General features: G+C 30.4%; 4 protein-coding genes across 8 annotated transcripts; 3 read left to right on the top strand and 1 right to left on the bottom strand.

Moving 5' to 3' along the window:
* Window positions 1-76: 76 nt before the first annotated feature.
* LOC127070828 (nucleic acid dioxygenase ALKBH1) lies at window positions 77-2814 on the top strand. Its single transcript, XM_051009322.1, has 6 exons — window positions 77-404; window positions 495-828; window positions 1191-1405; window positions 1500-1602; window positions 1666-1819; window positions 1879-2814. The coding sequence occupies exons 3-6, from the start codon at window positions 1262-1264 to the stop codon at window positions 2438-2440; spliced, it is 963 nt and encodes a 320-aa protein (XP_050865279.1). The 5' UTR covers window positions 77-404; window positions 495-828; window positions 1191-1261; the 3' UTR covers window positions 2441-2814.
* A 1024-nt stretch (window positions 2815-3838) lies between these two features.
* On the bottom strand, window positions 3839-8109 carry LOC127070821 (uncharacterized). Its single transcript, XM_051009302.1, has 10 exons — window positions 7474-8109; window positions 6467-7388; window positions 6138-6386; window positions 5774-6047; window positions 5398-5696; window positions 5084-5227; window positions 4762-5005; window positions 4548-4690; window positions 4337-4472; window positions 3839-4235 (listed from the first exon to the last, which is right to left on the bottom strand). The coding sequence occupies exons 2-10, from the start codon at window positions 7313-7315 to the stop codon at window positions 4054-4056; spliced, it is 2520 nt and encodes an 839-aa protein (XP_050865259.1). The 5' UTR covers window positions 7316-7388; window positions 7474-8109; the 3' UTR covers window positions 3839-4053.
* A 3-nt stretch (window positions 8110-8112) lies between these two features.
* LOC127070834 (uncharacterized) lies at window positions 8113-9006 on the top strand. Its single transcript, XM_051009336.1, has 2 exons — window positions 8113-8256; window positions 8639-9006. Exons 1-2 carry the CDS (start codon window positions 8146-8148, stop codon window positions 8933-8935), a joined length of 408 nt encoding a protein of 135 aa, XP_050865293.1. The 5' UTR covers window positions 8113-8145; the 3' UTR covers window positions 8936-9006.
* Window positions 9007-9143: 137 nt separating this feature from the next.
* Window positions 9144-16250, top strand: LOC127070829 (uncharacterized). Of its 5 annotated transcripts, none has more exons than XM_051009324.1 (6): window positions 9144-9925; window positions 10104-10292; window positions 13306-13443; window positions 13969-14417; window positions 14618-14783; window positions 15084-16250. In XM_051009324.1, exons 2-6 carry the CDS (start codon window positions 10281-10283, stop codon window positions 15084-15086), a joined length of 768 nt encoding a protein of 255 aa, XP_050865281.1. In that variant the 5' UTR covers window positions 9144-9925; window positions 10104-10280; the 3' UTR covers window positions 15087-16250. The 5 variants fall into 5 exon arrangements, with proteins under 5 accessions (XP_050865281.1, XP_050865280.1, XP_050865282.1 ...); XM_051009323.1 differs by having other exon boundaries at window positions 15099-16221; XM_051009325.1 differs by lacking the exons at window positions 9144-9925; window positions 10104-10292 and adding an exon at window positions 11590-12357 and having other exon boundaries at window positions 15099-16224.
* Window positions 16251-16486: the final 236 nt, after the last annotated feature.

The following is a 16486-nucleotide window of genomic DNA, read 5'->3' as shown; positions in this document are numbered from 1 at the left end:
GTGACGTCGTTCAGAACGGTCAGACGCTGTGATTCGTCCGAGTCGCGAATACGACCGAGATCGCGAACGACGCACGAAGTCAGTCGCGCATCGTCTTTGGGCGCGACTCGATTTTCTTCGCGCCTGAATCTGTCCTTCTTTTTTTTCTCTTTCTCTTTCTCCCTATCCCCCCTTTTCTTTTTTTCTCTCCGGCCGAATCCTTTTTTTCACCCTTTCTTTCGTTATATGACAACGACACTTTCCTCTGTCCGCTCTTTGTCGTTTTCTTATTGACACGTCAGATGATTCTAGAATAAATAAGTTACCTCTTGATACCCGTTGCTAGATGCTAATAAATTACAGTAAGAGTGTGACTACTCGAGAAACACTTCACACTTGATTGTTAGAGATTCTCTAGTGTCAAGGTTAATGTCAAATTTTGGTCGAACGAAGATCTAGCAAAAATTAAATTAGTTTACATCTTTTTGATGGCTAAACGGTCGATCAAATTTCAGGTAAATAAATATTATTTATGGATCCCATTGGTAATGGTAATGAAAGGAATATTAACGCACCGTGCGGCATGCTGTGCTATTAATTTACGCGGAGCTTTCGAAAAGCCTTGAGGCTGAACGCCGTGCCTCTTTTCTGTTGTATGAAATCACGCTATTTCCACGGAGTAACTATTATATGAAAATTATATGCTAAAATTAGTCATGGATGATTACCAAGGGACAAGCACATAGATGAGAGATCTAATGAAAAAATAAAAAGAATTACAGGGGAAACTCGCGCTTTCTCGACATAATCTCGCTTCGATCCATTCCACAGATGATGAAGATATGCAAAGTGAGTAGAGTAATGGTAATGAACAATGCACGTGTTGAGTGCAGGATCGAATACATTTCACCGTCCTTAGTCATTAATATAACTGGCACTATACCTCTCGTAATTTAATGTTTCTAACATTTCGTAAGAAGAGAAAGATTATAAATAATTTCATCGTTGTTCTTATAACCTAAATTTAATCGTTTGAAATTTATTATATTTTTTTCCATACATTCTCGTAACTCAAAATATAAAATATTGCCCACAAAATTTTTACATAGTATCGGAAAATAAATAATCTGAACTGCGAAGAAATATATATAAATAATCGTCTTTAAATTAGAAATGTCGATTTATTTTCTAAATTATGCGTTCTCTTATAGTCACATACACATTCGGATCAAATTAAATTATGTACTGTCAAAATATTGGATATCGGATAAAGTGACATCTGATGAAATGCCATGAAACTAATGAAATATGGCGGCTTTCGTGGTTAGGAAAAATGTTCAAAGATAATTTTAAATATTATAAAAAACGTAATCCATTGCCTGATTTAACAAATGTGATTGACTTTAATTGTCCAGATATTAATAAAGTATGTATGTACGATTCGTTATACGTTCTAATATATATGTATACATATTTGTATGGGTGTGTGTGTGTGTGTACATATGCATGTTTATCTTTAGGTTAAAAACATTGAAGCACATTTTACAAATGACACGTGTGAAAAAAAATTTGGATTAAAGTCTTCCAAGGATTGGGAAATTTATGAGTTGTTAAATATTCCAGGTAAACTAATATCATTGTGTATTATTTTCTTTAGTTTAACCTAATATTTATTACTTCTTGTAGGACTTATTTTTATTAAAAATCCATTTACGACAAGTGGTCATCATTACTGGATTATAAAATGTTTGAAGGATTATTCAAGGAAACCAAATAAATTAAATTTAGATGCTCATAATATTTTAACTAATGATGAAGCTTGGTGGGACATATGTTTCCGGTAAAAAAATACTCGTAATTATATTTTGGAAAAATTATTTTTTTTCATTTCTTCCTCAGATCCAATAATAATAATAGAGCAGAAAGTTTACTCCCAAAGTTAAGATGGGCAACATTGGGATATCATCACGATTGGGATACAAAAGTATATTCTGAAAGTTCTAAAACGCCTATGCCTATTGAACTTATCGAATTAACACAGTTTTTGGCTAGGGTATTAAATTTTTCAGAGTTTAAAGCAGAAGCAGCCATTATCAATTATTATCGAATGAATTCTACGTTAGCAGGACATACTGATTGCTCTGAGCCAAATGTAGAAGCACCACTTTTTTCTATTAGTTTTGGACAGACTGCTATATTTTTGATAGGTGGTCTTTCGCAAGAAAATCCAGCAGATGCTTTATTTTTACGAAGCGGCGACATAATAGTAATGACTGGTAAATCGCGTTTAAGATATCATGGAATACCTAAAATTTTATCAACCCAGTTAATTCCTTGGGATATGGACGAAACAGAGACTAATGAAAATAATTGGATTTATGCAAAAAAATACATATCTAAAGCTAGAATAAATATAAACATAAGACAAGTATTAAAAGATGGCCAATTGACTTTATCTTAAATTATACTAGCAATTGTTGTAAAGTAATCGTAAAAAATCATCGAATATTAATACGAATTTTAATCTTTAAAAATAAAAGCTTATGTAATATATCATTTTAAGAGTTGCCGGTTTTGTCTTGTTCTATTACATTATGATAAAAAATAACAGAAATATTTAAAAAATCCCATGCTATTGTTGCCATTCGTGTTAAAAAATATTGAGATTTTTTTGTATGGTCTTGCTTTGAATTTTCTGATTCACTAGCTTTTGCATAAATATGAATACTTGGAAGGCACGATGAAGAAACACTTGAAGTTATATATGGTTTGAGTAATATATTAGTAGCATCATGTATTGCTGTGTTCAAAATAAAATTTTTTGAAATATCTGGAGTATGGATTATCATTTTTTTTTTTTCTTTTTTAACGTACTGAAAATGACATAAATATTCTCTAATAAATCAAAGTATATATAAGATGATAAAAAATTTATGTAATTACAAACCTCGTATAAATCGTTAAATGTTCAATATTCTTTTTTCGATGTATCCATTTTATGAAAGCACGTTAAACTTTAATGAAATTGTTTTAATTATTAATCCATTAAAATATTAGTCAAATATTGATTCACGCTTCAAATGTATGATAAATTTTATGGACGACGAATCTATAGACTTAAATAGAAAAAACAGTTCTTTTCATTCGTGCAAGTATTTCGTCGCATGCGTTTCTAATTATTCCTGGTCTCCAATAACTTTGGTGTATATTTTTTGAATTAGCAGTGTTTAGATCTAACCTGAAAAAATTATTTGATTTGTCTTCTTGTATATGAAAGCAGCGATTCTCTATTGTCAATCGTCTTTCAAAAGAATTTTTCAATTCAGTTAATGTCATATTTTAGTATAAAAGAATTTTAAGAAGTTAATGTTACGTTTCTTAAGTTTCAGAATACTCAAAATTTAACAAATTAAAAATATCGAAACAGGTCATATAAAACACAAGTACAAAGATTGAAAATCTTACTATATACATAAAGCATAAAAATGATACTTTTACGATAGAAAAAGAAATAATATTATCATTATTTATATAGAAGAAGTATATATCTACCTAATGTATTTCAGATACAGATCAGTAGACGGCGATAGCTGGTACTTACCATCATAAAATCTTTCTTCGATCTGCCGCTAGATCACACGTTCTTAATAAGTATTAACTACAAGCTTTAAATTTATAGGTATACAAGTGTAAAAGTTCTAACATAACATAAACTTAGCTCAAGCCCTACTCTATTACTTTTAGTGTAGAATCCTGATAAATTTAAGAAATCCTGATATAATTTATAATTCCGATAGTTTTCATCAATACTTTTGTTTTCCTTGAAAATCAAAGAATACAGCTGTATAAAAAATGAAAATTCTGTTGAAATATATTTTAATTGATAATATACTCTCTGTGAATACAAATATTTCTTATGTCAAAAATGTAAACCAGTTTTTTTTAGATCTGAGACACTAACTGCTTAAACAGTAAATTAACTATCGTAAATAACATTGTGCGGACCAGCCTGCTAATGAAATTTATTACAAGTAAATTAGGGCAGCCTGGTTTTATTAATTTTGATCAACAAGACTAGAGTAATGGTAATTGTTCAGCATGTAACAATTCAGTAGCAGCTGCAGAATCAGCACACATAACTAATGTAATGCCTGCTTGGTAAGATGCAGGTATACGAATATGAGTTGTACCAATAGTTGTAACATTAGGCTGTTGTCTCTGATTCATTGCTTCTCGTATCATATTTACAACTTGTCCTGTTACAAAAAAAAGAAATTTTGAGAGGACATATACCAAGTTATTAATTTTTAGAAAATCAAAATAAATAAAAAGCGGGATCTAATAAATATGAACTCACCCAGAACATTAAGTTTCCTCCATTTCTGATCCATCTTTGCAAGAAGTGTTAAATCAGTATTTGCATTCCAACGTGCCAACACATCAGCTCGTCTCACTAATAAAATACTAGGACTAACAAGCTGATGCCAAACAAGCTGAAAATATTAAGTAAAATAATAAGTATATATTTATAATTGATTAACTCCCAAATTTTAATTTTATTAACAAACCTGTTCTGGTAAACATTGTAAAGGGTTCGTTAAATATATGCCTGCTTGTCCTACGCCAAAAATCATTTGATGATGCCACGCATCTGGAATATCAGAACCTTCGCCACAATGTTGTAGGTTTAATGTAGCTATAGGTGCAGCTCCTAAAAAATAATACTCAAATTTTTAATAATCAAACAATTATGTACATATAATATAAAAACAAATCGTGTACCTTTAGAAATCCAATAATGTAACCAGTGAGAAAGTGAAACCTTTCTTTCAGGATAGAAGGAAAAAAATTTTGTAATGACTGCTCCACTTGTTGATAACGATATTCCTTTTGCTATGTCTTTATGAGTTGAACCAGCCAACGATCTACTCATTAAATATTGTGGAAGTGGTGAACCAAGATCTCTTAATCTAGTACCTACAGCTTTTACTAATACTTCTAAAGAGAAGGAAACATCCAAGGCCAACTAAAAAAAATACATCATTTGTAAGTGACACGATGTAGATATTTATAGTTTAACGTAATTCTGATATATAAAATTTACCAAAGCATTGATGGCAGAAGTAGCACCACATGCAGAAGTTGCGATTTGAGTGACTTGTTTAACCGTAGCCTCTTGCTCGCTCCACAACATTACTTTCTCAACCGGTGGAAGTCCATCAATTTGTTCATTACATAGTTCATTTTCCTAAAAATATAATTTTATATATATATATATATATATATATATATATATATATATATATATATGTACTCAAGAATATTATACAATATTTTTAATAATAGTAATAATAACAATAATAATAGTAATAGTAATAGTAATAGTCGTAGTAATGGTAATAATAATAATGCACAAACCAAGTTTGAATCGCCACTTTGATTAAAAGCAGTTTGTTTATTAAGCATTAATTTTTTTGCCATCATTCGATGATAAAGAGTAGAGCTAAGATTAACTTTTCTTGAATTTAAATTTGAGTTTCCTGGTATGGAAACAGTAGAGCTCTCTGACCATAACTCTGAGTCAGAATCTCGATTATCTCCAGGAGATATTAAGTCACCACTTGTATTGTGATATCCATAAGATTCACGTAAAGGACATCCTAAGTTCCTGTGAAATCCAACAGATTCTGTCCTTCCATGAAGATTAGAATGGCATCCTAAATTTTGTTTAATAACATATTGTTACAACATTGTTTGGAAAGTAAGACTCATCAAGTTCTTTTTATTGGTTTACCAGTTCCACTGCTAGTACTTGGCATCCAAGGAGATGAATAACTTTGTTTGGAAGTTTGTTCACTGGTTGATCGATTGTTAGAACATTGTTGAATAGCTGTGTGGCTAACATTTTGTCCAGTTTGAGAATTATGTTGAGGCACGGTTGCTATTCCTTGTCTGGATACAACTTTACCACTACTCAAATCATTTAAAACAGGATCTGCCTCTGCATTATCTAATGTTATATTTTGTATGTCTTCATTTATAGAAGCCAAGTCACTGTCTCCTGTATCCTATAAGGAGAAAAAAAAGAAAAAAGAAAAAAGAAAAAAATATTTCAATATTAAAATCAACTAGTTCTCCTTGACATTTGAATTTGTTACCTGCTCGCAAGAAGGTCCAGGATCAAAGTCCATTTCTAGAAAGTCCATCTCTGGACTAGACCTACCACTGTGACACTGTCCTATTTCATGCTCTACAACTTGGCCTTGATTTACTTCCTCTTTCTGATCCAAATTAACTATATTATCATTTCCTTTATATGTATAAATACAATAATCTTCTCCGTCTGACATGTCTCCTTCATTTCCAGAACTAGAGTCTCTTCTGTCGATTGTATCTTTTTGAAAACACTAGGAAATATTATATGATTTAATATAATTGTATATTTTCTTATTGTTCAATTTTACTTGCTCTTTGTACAATTACTTACTCTTTGTAAACCACTTGGTCCAGCAACTTCTCTATTTCCATTAATATTAGGTCTTAGAAAACAACAAGTTCCTTGACTAGTTGAACCTATACTTCCTCCGATATTATTTAATACGCTAGCAGATGTATAAGATTTTGAGGTACATACGTGATCAGCTTCTGGGCTAGAATCTGAACTGCAGGAAACTTTAGAAGGACATTTTTCTATTTCTGACGCATAATCAACATTATTTTTCATATCTGTATCATCATTCGATCTAGAGATACCAGATAAATGCTGAGAGATAGTGGACGAATTTGATATAGATGTATTCAAATGTGTATTTGCATTCGATGCATTGACAGAACTATAAGAAACTGGTGCAACTGTATTAGTCAGATGACAATTCAACTGACTGGAAGATAGATTGAGGTGCATTTGAGGCTTAGGCAAGTTAAGAGTATTTGCATATACAACAGTCTTATGCTTCAATTGACTTGCAGAGTTAGTGTTTGCGATATGCGATATGACACTTGTAGTATTTACAAAAGTGGAAGATGAATTTGCATTTGGTGTGTCGGAAACAGTGACTTGTTCTAAGGAATGACTGCAACTAGATGTAGTAGCTTGCATCAAGCTTGTTCCATTAGAAACCACTATCGAAGATTTGGAAGGTAATACACTCTTTACATCACTCTCACTAACGTTATTATTCAATTTCAACTGCTCATCTGATACTTTATTTTGTATTTTAGTCGCTTTGGATAACCTATTTCCCTGTTCAGTTGTTTGATTATCACCCTTTTGTAAGCCACCATCCAATCTTGTTTCAGATTTTCCCTGTATCTTTCCATCTTCTTTGGAATTCATATTGTATCGTTTGTACTTGCAAACGACAACAGCTAATTACAAAAATGCGACGGAATATCGTCGTAGCATAGATCTGTACAAAGAAATATATTACACATCATAGCCAAACGTAATTAATTAAATTACCTTACGTTCAATAAAAATTTTCATTTACTTACTAATGCATATCAGGAATTCATATGAAAACGAAGAAAGCAAAGTTTCATTCATCGAATCATAAAAAATACACGCGAATATACACGATAGTATAGATAAATAATGAATAATATTTCGATGAATCGTAAATGCGTTGATCGTACCTACGAACCCTCACGTCCCTATAATCTATCGTAATTCATCAATTAGACGAGACATTATTTTGACATTATTTCATTTGGAAATTATACGAGACCACTTAAAACTATATACATCGGACCATAGACTATATAATTTGTTAGGATTTGAGTAAATTTCTATTTTCTAGTAAAAATATTTCCTTTAAAGGATTCATCCTCTTTTTATTAACAGCTCCTCCTTACATATATTACTTCCGGAAGTCAGCTGATCGTAAGGAACGAATATACGCACGAGTTTGTTAATCTCCGGACGACAACGACTTTGAAAAAATTGATAATATTGTCTAGGACAAATTAATGTTACACCTTATAACTCGTTCGATTGCCGACGAAAAAAAGCTACCGATCGAAGTAAACTTTCATCTCGATACTTCCTTAAACAAATCACAGTATGTATTTACGAAGACGAGTAACGCGATCGTAGTAAACCTGACGAACCCCTATCAATTTTTGATTGTAGCGCCATCTGAACTAAAACTTGTAGATGTCGCTAGTATGGATTACAATAGAGAGCAGTTTGACGTTAGCGGTATATGCAGCTTTTCGTTCCTTCGTTCGAGTGATTTGATTTCGTTGCAATTTACTAATAATTCTACATTGTCTCGAGTAAGTTGTAATTAATTTTTATATCCATAATTCGTTGTGTTGTTTAGGTAATTATATATTATATTTTCTTGTAATTATTCTTTTGAGATCAAAATTTTGTTCTGTTCGTCATAATCAATAATATATATAAGCATTCCTTACTTTTGTCATAAATAAAAGAATATTATAATTTCTATACATACGGATCTTATTTGTTAAGGAGAACATTATTTTTATAATATATAATCTTAATTTTAATATAAATTTATTTTCTTTTTTCTTTTTAAGCGCAGTTGTATGTATTTCACATCGCCATCGCAGTAACCTAAAAACATAAACGTCGACTGTATTATGAATTCATACGTTTTTCCAATATTTCTAGATAATTCTGTTTCATTTTCAGATTAAAATATTAAGAAAGGAATCTATTCTAATCTTATTACCTATCCTTGTTGGAAAAACGCAGATTTTTGTAAAAACTCTTACAGGAAAGGCCATCACATTAGAAGTGGAAGCATCCGATACGATAGAAAATATCAAGACCAAAATACAAGATAAAGAAGGGATTCCTCCTGATCAACAAAGAGTCATCTTTGCTGATAAACAATTAGAAGATGGAAGGACTCTTTCAGATTATAACGTTCAGAAAGAATCTACTTTACATTTAGTTTTGCGTCTTCATGGAGACTCGAATACTTGAATCAAAAGATTATAAATCCTTTTGTAGTAAAATTTAGTAAATGTCGTAGTGTATCTACTGATAGTAACTTATTCATTTTGTATATTTATTTAAAATCCTTATTTATGGTACGATTTAAACAAAAATCGTAATAAATCTGAGCGCAGGCATTAGTTATCATATGCAAGTGTGCACGTGCTCCATATATATGAACATTAATCAATTAAAAATTTTATTAATCCTTAATTATACTACTTTATCATTTATCAAGTATTGCGTCATATATAATAATAAAATAAGTCTTTCTCTCAAATTTTCAAGCAAAGTATAAACAGTATATAGAGAGACTGCAGCTTCGATTTTTTAAATTGAAGGTAAGGTTATGATATTAGAGTATAGATGGCATCACGAGGCTTCCCGAACAAACATGTCTCTAATAAGCGGACAGCTATAATTAAGATAGAAATAAATTAATGTGAACAATATTTTCCTTGCAACATTTCTAATAAAACGATTATTGATATCGATATAAAATACTTGTCAAAAACAATAGACATTCGTTAAGAAAAATTGAAGAGAAAAAGAAGGTACTAAAAATCATTTTTAAATAATCGCATGAGAAACGTGCGAAATTTGAATAACAAACGACCAAACAATTATTTTTTTGTGTTCAAACTTATGTAACATCGAAAACTGTAGATAAAGTTAAATGATCGTACAAGTCGTATACGATGTGGTCCGCCTTCGACCCTGTGTTGCTTTTGTTTGGAGAACGGATCGAGAACAAGGTCACGCAGGTAAAATGGCAGTCGGAGTACCGAGATCGGTCGTGGCTTGACGATAACCTCGCGTCGTGACGCGTGTATCGTCTACGTTTTTTACGCGAATAAACGATTAAGTGACATTAGTTCATTCAACGACAATAGGACAAGTGAAAATGATCGATACTTAATATATCGAAATAATTTATTTTCATTAGGATCATAGAGATAGATCTTCTCGATCGATTTGGTAAGTCAATAACATTCCGGTAAATTCTTGATCCACGTGAATTCATACATATATACATACACGCATACGTGTTATAAAAATTTGTTGAATTATATATGTAAAAAATTTGCCAAAATTTTTAATTATTCCGCCTTTTAAAATCTTTTACAATCTTTGAAATTTTTGTCGCGCCATATAGGTATAATCGTGCGGTATGATAATCGCAGGAGGCGTCGCACGCAGCCACTTGCGATCTGATAAAAGAGTTGAAAGAGAATTTTTTTTTACAATCTACGTGTTCTATATCAGAAGGCAATTCTGATAAAGGCTCTAGTTTCTACCTGATCGTTTGGGCGAAGCCTCATCGACGGTAACAATGAAAATGGAGGTACGTGTGCATATCTTCATATATATATATATATATATACATACTTTTTATTTTTTTTCTTACTATTTAAATTTTTACATCGTCCTCTTAAGTTCGTTACATCACAATCGGTAAATTATGCGTTGACTCAACTTCTATGCCTTAAATTAAAAAACATTTTTTTGGTTGATAGCGAATCGAAGATAAAACTGCATTTGTCATTGCCAACATATACAATTGTGTACAAGTTAATTTTGCGCGCGTGTATATATATATATATATATATATATATATATATATATATATATATTAGCCATTCGTATAAAGTATTCTCTCTCTCTTTCTCTCTCATTATTTTTGTTATAAATAATAAGTAATAAATAAATAGAACACAAAATAAAAATCGTCACGTTGTAAAGATAAATATTTGATGAAGATAACGTTGATGTAGTGCATAAGAGAGTATCGTTGAAAATTATGAGTAAAATCACGTACAAGATCATACGTGCGTCATCGTATGTGTACGTATTAAATACATTTACTCTTATATTCCTATATATGTAGGAAGTATAAGTAAATTTTCTAGGAATTGTTACGTTTCCTACTTAAGATCTATTCTAGTTAAGATAGAATCATCCGATTTATTACACGTGTATTTACATGTATTTACTATGTAACGAATTTCTTGGTATACATAACGTTTGTAAACCCTAATAATACAATTATACCTTTAGTATAATACTATAAGCACTATATTAATTATAATAACATAAAAATAATAATATATTGATAACAGGATATATTTAACAAATAATACAATACTAAATATAACATTAATAATATAACGATAAGAGACAACTCTCTCTAAAACGTAACAAACATAGATCCTTTTAGTATATACCGATAATCAAGAATTATAGTTGCAAATATATATGTGTCATGTTTAAACATTATCGTAGAAACGTTTTGAAAATATTTCAATATTGTTATTTTTGTTATTATTTTAGTAATGTGTACTAAAAATGAGCATTTGATAAAAGGTAGTCGAGTTACTATTCAAATTAGCTAAGGCTAGAAATTTTTTAATCTACTCTCGATAAAAAGACTTTTAAAAAAGAAAAAAGAATACTCATATATTCTTGTGGAATCGTTAATAAAAAAATTAATAGAAAGTTTTTTTTAATAATTCAAATTATTCATATTGAAAATATTTATAAAAAAAAAAATTAAATATTCTTAGAGAGAAATTCTCCTCCTTTCTCTTTTTGATTTCGCAAATTTAAAGTTTTTTATAAAAAAATTTCTTTTAATATTAACCGTTAATCAAATTTATGAGAGAATTATTTAGTAGTCCGAATATATATATCTAGGACAATTTAGTAGACGAATCTTTCACAGAACACTTGCTTCCAAAGCAACAGATGTTTCTGTGAAGCTGGTATACTATTACGTTGAGAAACACCTGTGATACTTTTGTTTGATCATTAGATCCCTCATCTCTTTCATCCAATTTTTTTCTTTGGTATAATAACAGATATATTTGAAACTAAAATGAAAGAAAAATTTATGGAGATCGTAAAATTCATCTTCTCTCAAACTTTCCTAATCGACTCGACTAAATAACGATATGTGTGTCGAGTGTTTTATAGTAGTCAATAAAAAGATTCTACATAAGATCATTTGAAATATTCATTACATTAGTGATTATTACTATAATTATTTCATAGCCATACTATCCGTGCGATAAAGTCATATCGTCATTGATTATCTGTGAAAGTAGACTCATATTTAGAAATAAACAAGATTTTGTATTGTTTTGCGTTCGAGAATGCATAGAAAATTTCAAAAAGAAAATGTATCGGTGCTTCTTTTTTCTTCTAAATAAAGAGAAAATGAGTTTTCTTGATCGGAAGCTGTCGGAAAGGCGGCAATAAGACAAGTCAGGAAGATCCGTGGCCCATTTTTTTTAGAAAGGAAGCAACCAACCGGCTTACGGTTCAGCCGGCACGTTACATCGAAGCACAGCAGTCGCTGTTAGTTTTCTGCGAGCGGCATTCCTGAGTGCCGCTCGAGTGCAGCTGCTTGGGTAAAATCCGTGGAGTAGAGTAGAGAGAGAGGAACTTACAAATTGGATAAATATTTTAGTTCCTACGCGGAAGTTGTTCGAGAAGGATTTGCAGTTTCCTTTTTTTTTTTTTTACATTTATACATCAATAAAAAAGTCGTATATACTCATTTAATTATCATTTGAAGTGAGTTTCGATAAAAAAAAGAAAGAGAAAATAAGAAAGAAAGTGACATCTAATCTTTGACTTTTCTTAGAAATCAAAAAAGATCGATTTATCGATAGATCGATGTGAAATATTCGAAATGATTCATAGATTTGAGTCACATACGAGAGCACGTGTTTTCACCGATATAAAGATTTAATCAAAAAGATCAATATCGTTGCATAGTTTTTTCTTTTCTCTCTCTCTCTCTCTCTCTCTCTCTCACTCTTCTTCTTCTTTTTTTTTCTTTTTAATTACAATAAGGACAGAAACCTGGATGATCAAGCCCGATCATATTGCTACTGAACACACAACCTGTTTTTTGGAATTCACTTCCCGTTAGCATCAAGATCGGTAGCACTATGGTCGTTTGGTATTCCAGGTATTTCGCCGTTACCTTTCTTTTTGTCGATTAATGTCAGTTCTTTTCCTTTCTTTGCTTACTTTTCTTGAAGAAGTTAAAGGTCATGGGATAAATCATTGTATTCGTTGGCTCTCCTCGCTTTATTAACAAATCGCAGATAGGTCATGAGTTTTATATTACATATTCGCTTTAACAATTTTGATTACTTTGTAACACGTAAAATAATACAAAAAAATTGGATATTCGTAATTATTTGTTGTTGTAAAAATATCATGATCTAATGAAATAATCTTATAAAACACAGAGAAATGGTCTGAGAAACATTCGAAGCGATAAAATATTTAAAAGATAAAAATGTTGTCATAAAATTATAATGTAACGAAGATAATCTCGTTTTTAGGCGGAGCATAGATTGGAGCAGTTAAAAAAGGCAACAGACAGAATACAAAAGGAGATCGAAGAGGTCACGGAGAGGGAGCACGAGCTACGAAACGTGGGTAGCATTAAAACCACGTCGCACGAGACAGTGGATTCCAAGGTGGGTATATCTAAGGGAGAAAGAGAGAGAGATATCTTGGTGCATACGAAGGTGGTCGAGCTCAAGGTCGCTCAACGTCGAAGGAAAGTGAGCACGTCGATCGTGTGATACTTATAAGGATCCAAAATGTGCATCCTTTGCACGCTTTATACGTGCTTTCTTCCTAATACGAGAATCACTCAGATTAGATTTTTCATTGGAATTTCAATCCACGTTTAATCCCATGTATTGTTAACAATTACAAATTATATATATATATATCATGTTAGAACACATAGAAATATCTAATTCGCTAATTTTTAAATAAAGTCATCCACCAATTGAAAGGTAAATCTCTCATAAGTAAAGAATCTATAGAGTCTAACAAGTAGAACAGAACTAACGAATCTTTAAGAATGAATTCATGTAATAAACTTAGACTAACTCAGTACTAAGATTATTTAGTATTTAACGGACGCGTGACTAACGAATGAAAGCGTAAAATAATGATTTTAAAATATGTATGTTGATATTTGATGAATTTAGGTGAGACGTATGCCTCAAGCTTTGGCATCGAGTAAATTGAAGAGGGCGACGTCAACGCCGCAGATTCTCGAAGCTGTTAATCTTGTCCCTTCGACGCAATCTACTCTACCAAAAATGACGAACGGTGTGATATCTTCAAATTCAACAACGAGACCTTTACGTTTTGCTACAGCACCTAGCCAGAAAGGATTGATGCATAGGTTTCTAGCAACAAGAGGAAAGATTTATAAATCTAATACAACACCTAATGATCTTATAACTTCGTCTACCACTGTACCTACCATTGCACTTAATCCTATAAGCGTAAAAGCTTTTAATCGTAGTTTGAAAATACAACTCGAGCCAGACGATGAGCCTAAAAAACCTCCTGTTAGGAAGGGTTACGTACCTGTCGAAGAAAAAATTCAAAAAGAATTGCACGAGATGAAGGAACGAGAAAATGAACTTAGGTAAGCAATCGGCTATAATATTTGTTAATAATAATAAGAGAAAAAGAAATAAGAGAATGAGAGCGTACAATGGAGGGCATACAGTGATGCAAATTATGAATGAGTTGTTAGGATACTTCTTTTCTTATCTTTTAATACCTTACGTATACGTGTAATATACAAGAATTGATATTTCTTGATTTCTTTTTTTTTTTTTGTAGATTAATGCGTTCTCAAATGTTAGCAAAATCTCAACCGAATCTCTTAGACATCGGTAATGATAATGATTCCGATATCTACGATGGTACAGGCTCCTTAAGAAGCGGAGCATCATCTAATACGTTAAACGAAGATGAAATAGAAAGAGAAAACAAAGGCAAACATAAGGTATAATTATTTTATTTGTCTTACTTTCCCGAAAATTTTCATTGATTCATCATCATACGAATTTACCATGATTTTTATAAAGTTTTAACGCTCATACACATCTAATCTTTATCTAATCAATATTCTTATCTATTACCGAGAATCGGTTACTTTCATTGCTCTTTAAAAATATTGCTGAGATCGTAAAATACACTTTGTTTTGTTTTTACTTAAAAACGAAATCAATTCAATTATTATGAAATTAATATTGTATCAGAGGTAAGAGAAGTATCGTCATATAAGTTTAATTTGTGTTTCAAGTGAAATTATTTTTAGCCGAATCCACGACGTCGAAGTACTCTCATCGCTCAATGGGAAAATCTTATAGCTGCGAAGAAAGAATCCACTGAAAATAATCATGAAAACGATAATGCTTTTTGAAAAATGATTTATCGTTAATGTTTTTCTAAGGTTTTTTCTGTCCTATTTGTTCCGTACGTTTGATAAATCTATTATTTAATCTCTCTTTATATATATTTTTTAGGTACGTAATATATATATATATATATATATATATATATATGTATATGTATGTATGTATATATGTATATATATTCTATGTATCACCGAGTAATAAATTATAAACGAATATTTATTAAAACATAAAGACTTGAATAAAAAATTTATATACGCGCGCGTACACGCACACACACTCACACACACAGATTGCGGTGTAGATGTGCACACAGCGGATATTATAATAGTTTTGTAATATAATATTTCTCCGCATTTTTATACATAAATATTGGAATCTTAGGAAATAGCTTTAATACTATTGATTTAATATCTGTTTGTTGTTGTCTGATAATAATGAAGTATGATTAAGTTATTAATTAATTAAGAATTAGTTCTGAAATATATTTTTTTACTAGTAGGAACAAGTAGATATTCTGCAAAATAACTTGTAGTATTTACTCAACAAGAAGGTACATATACATGTATACAGTAATTAATTGAAAACTATAAATTAAGTAAGAAATAAATTCAAATGTATGTGAGATCGTATTATTGCTATACGTATATATAACAATGCTAATCAAAATTATTCGTGCAATCTCTGTTGATATGGTGCCGAATTTCATACTAATTTATTAAGTTGTGTTTTTGATCTTATTATTAATATCTATATTAATCTCATGCTTATTCAAATATGCAAACACATTTATTTTCGTTTAATTAATTCATAGAGAATATTTCGATTATTATGTTCTTTTTAAAAACGCGTTGTTTTTATGTTAAAAGCATAGTGATTGTAAATCTACTTGTTTTATAAAGATTTTCTATACCTAGTATAAATCTCAATTTATCATTTAAATACTACTTTATAGAAAATAACGATAATTGTTTGTATGGAATCAGTAATTCACAACCGATAATAATAGTTCTTAATATGTGAAAGATAAAGAGAAACTTTAAAAATACAAAATATTGTTTATAATTATCATTACATTTTCTCATAAATATATCCAACATTAATATTTTATATTGATCCATGCTTAATGAATAATGTACGAACTTAATTAATACACTAATAATATTGCATTAAGAATATTACAAAGTATTATAATATAAATAAATAATATTTCTTATAACTCAATACATGTCTCTTATTTTAAAAAATATTTTTAGTGATAGTTGGTCAAATAAATATCTTACTTATTTAC

The sequence above is a fragment of the Vespula vulgaris genome, chromosome 19 (assembly GCF_905475345.1).
Source record: "Vespula vulgaris chromosome 19, iyVesVulg1.1, whole genome shotgun sequence".
Lineage (NCBI taxonomy): Eukaryota > Metazoa > Arthropoda > Insecta > Hymenoptera > Vespidae > Vespula > Vespula vulgaris.
Note: the sequence above shows the minus strand (reverse complement) of the source record. Positions and strands in the feature narration are given on the sequence as shown.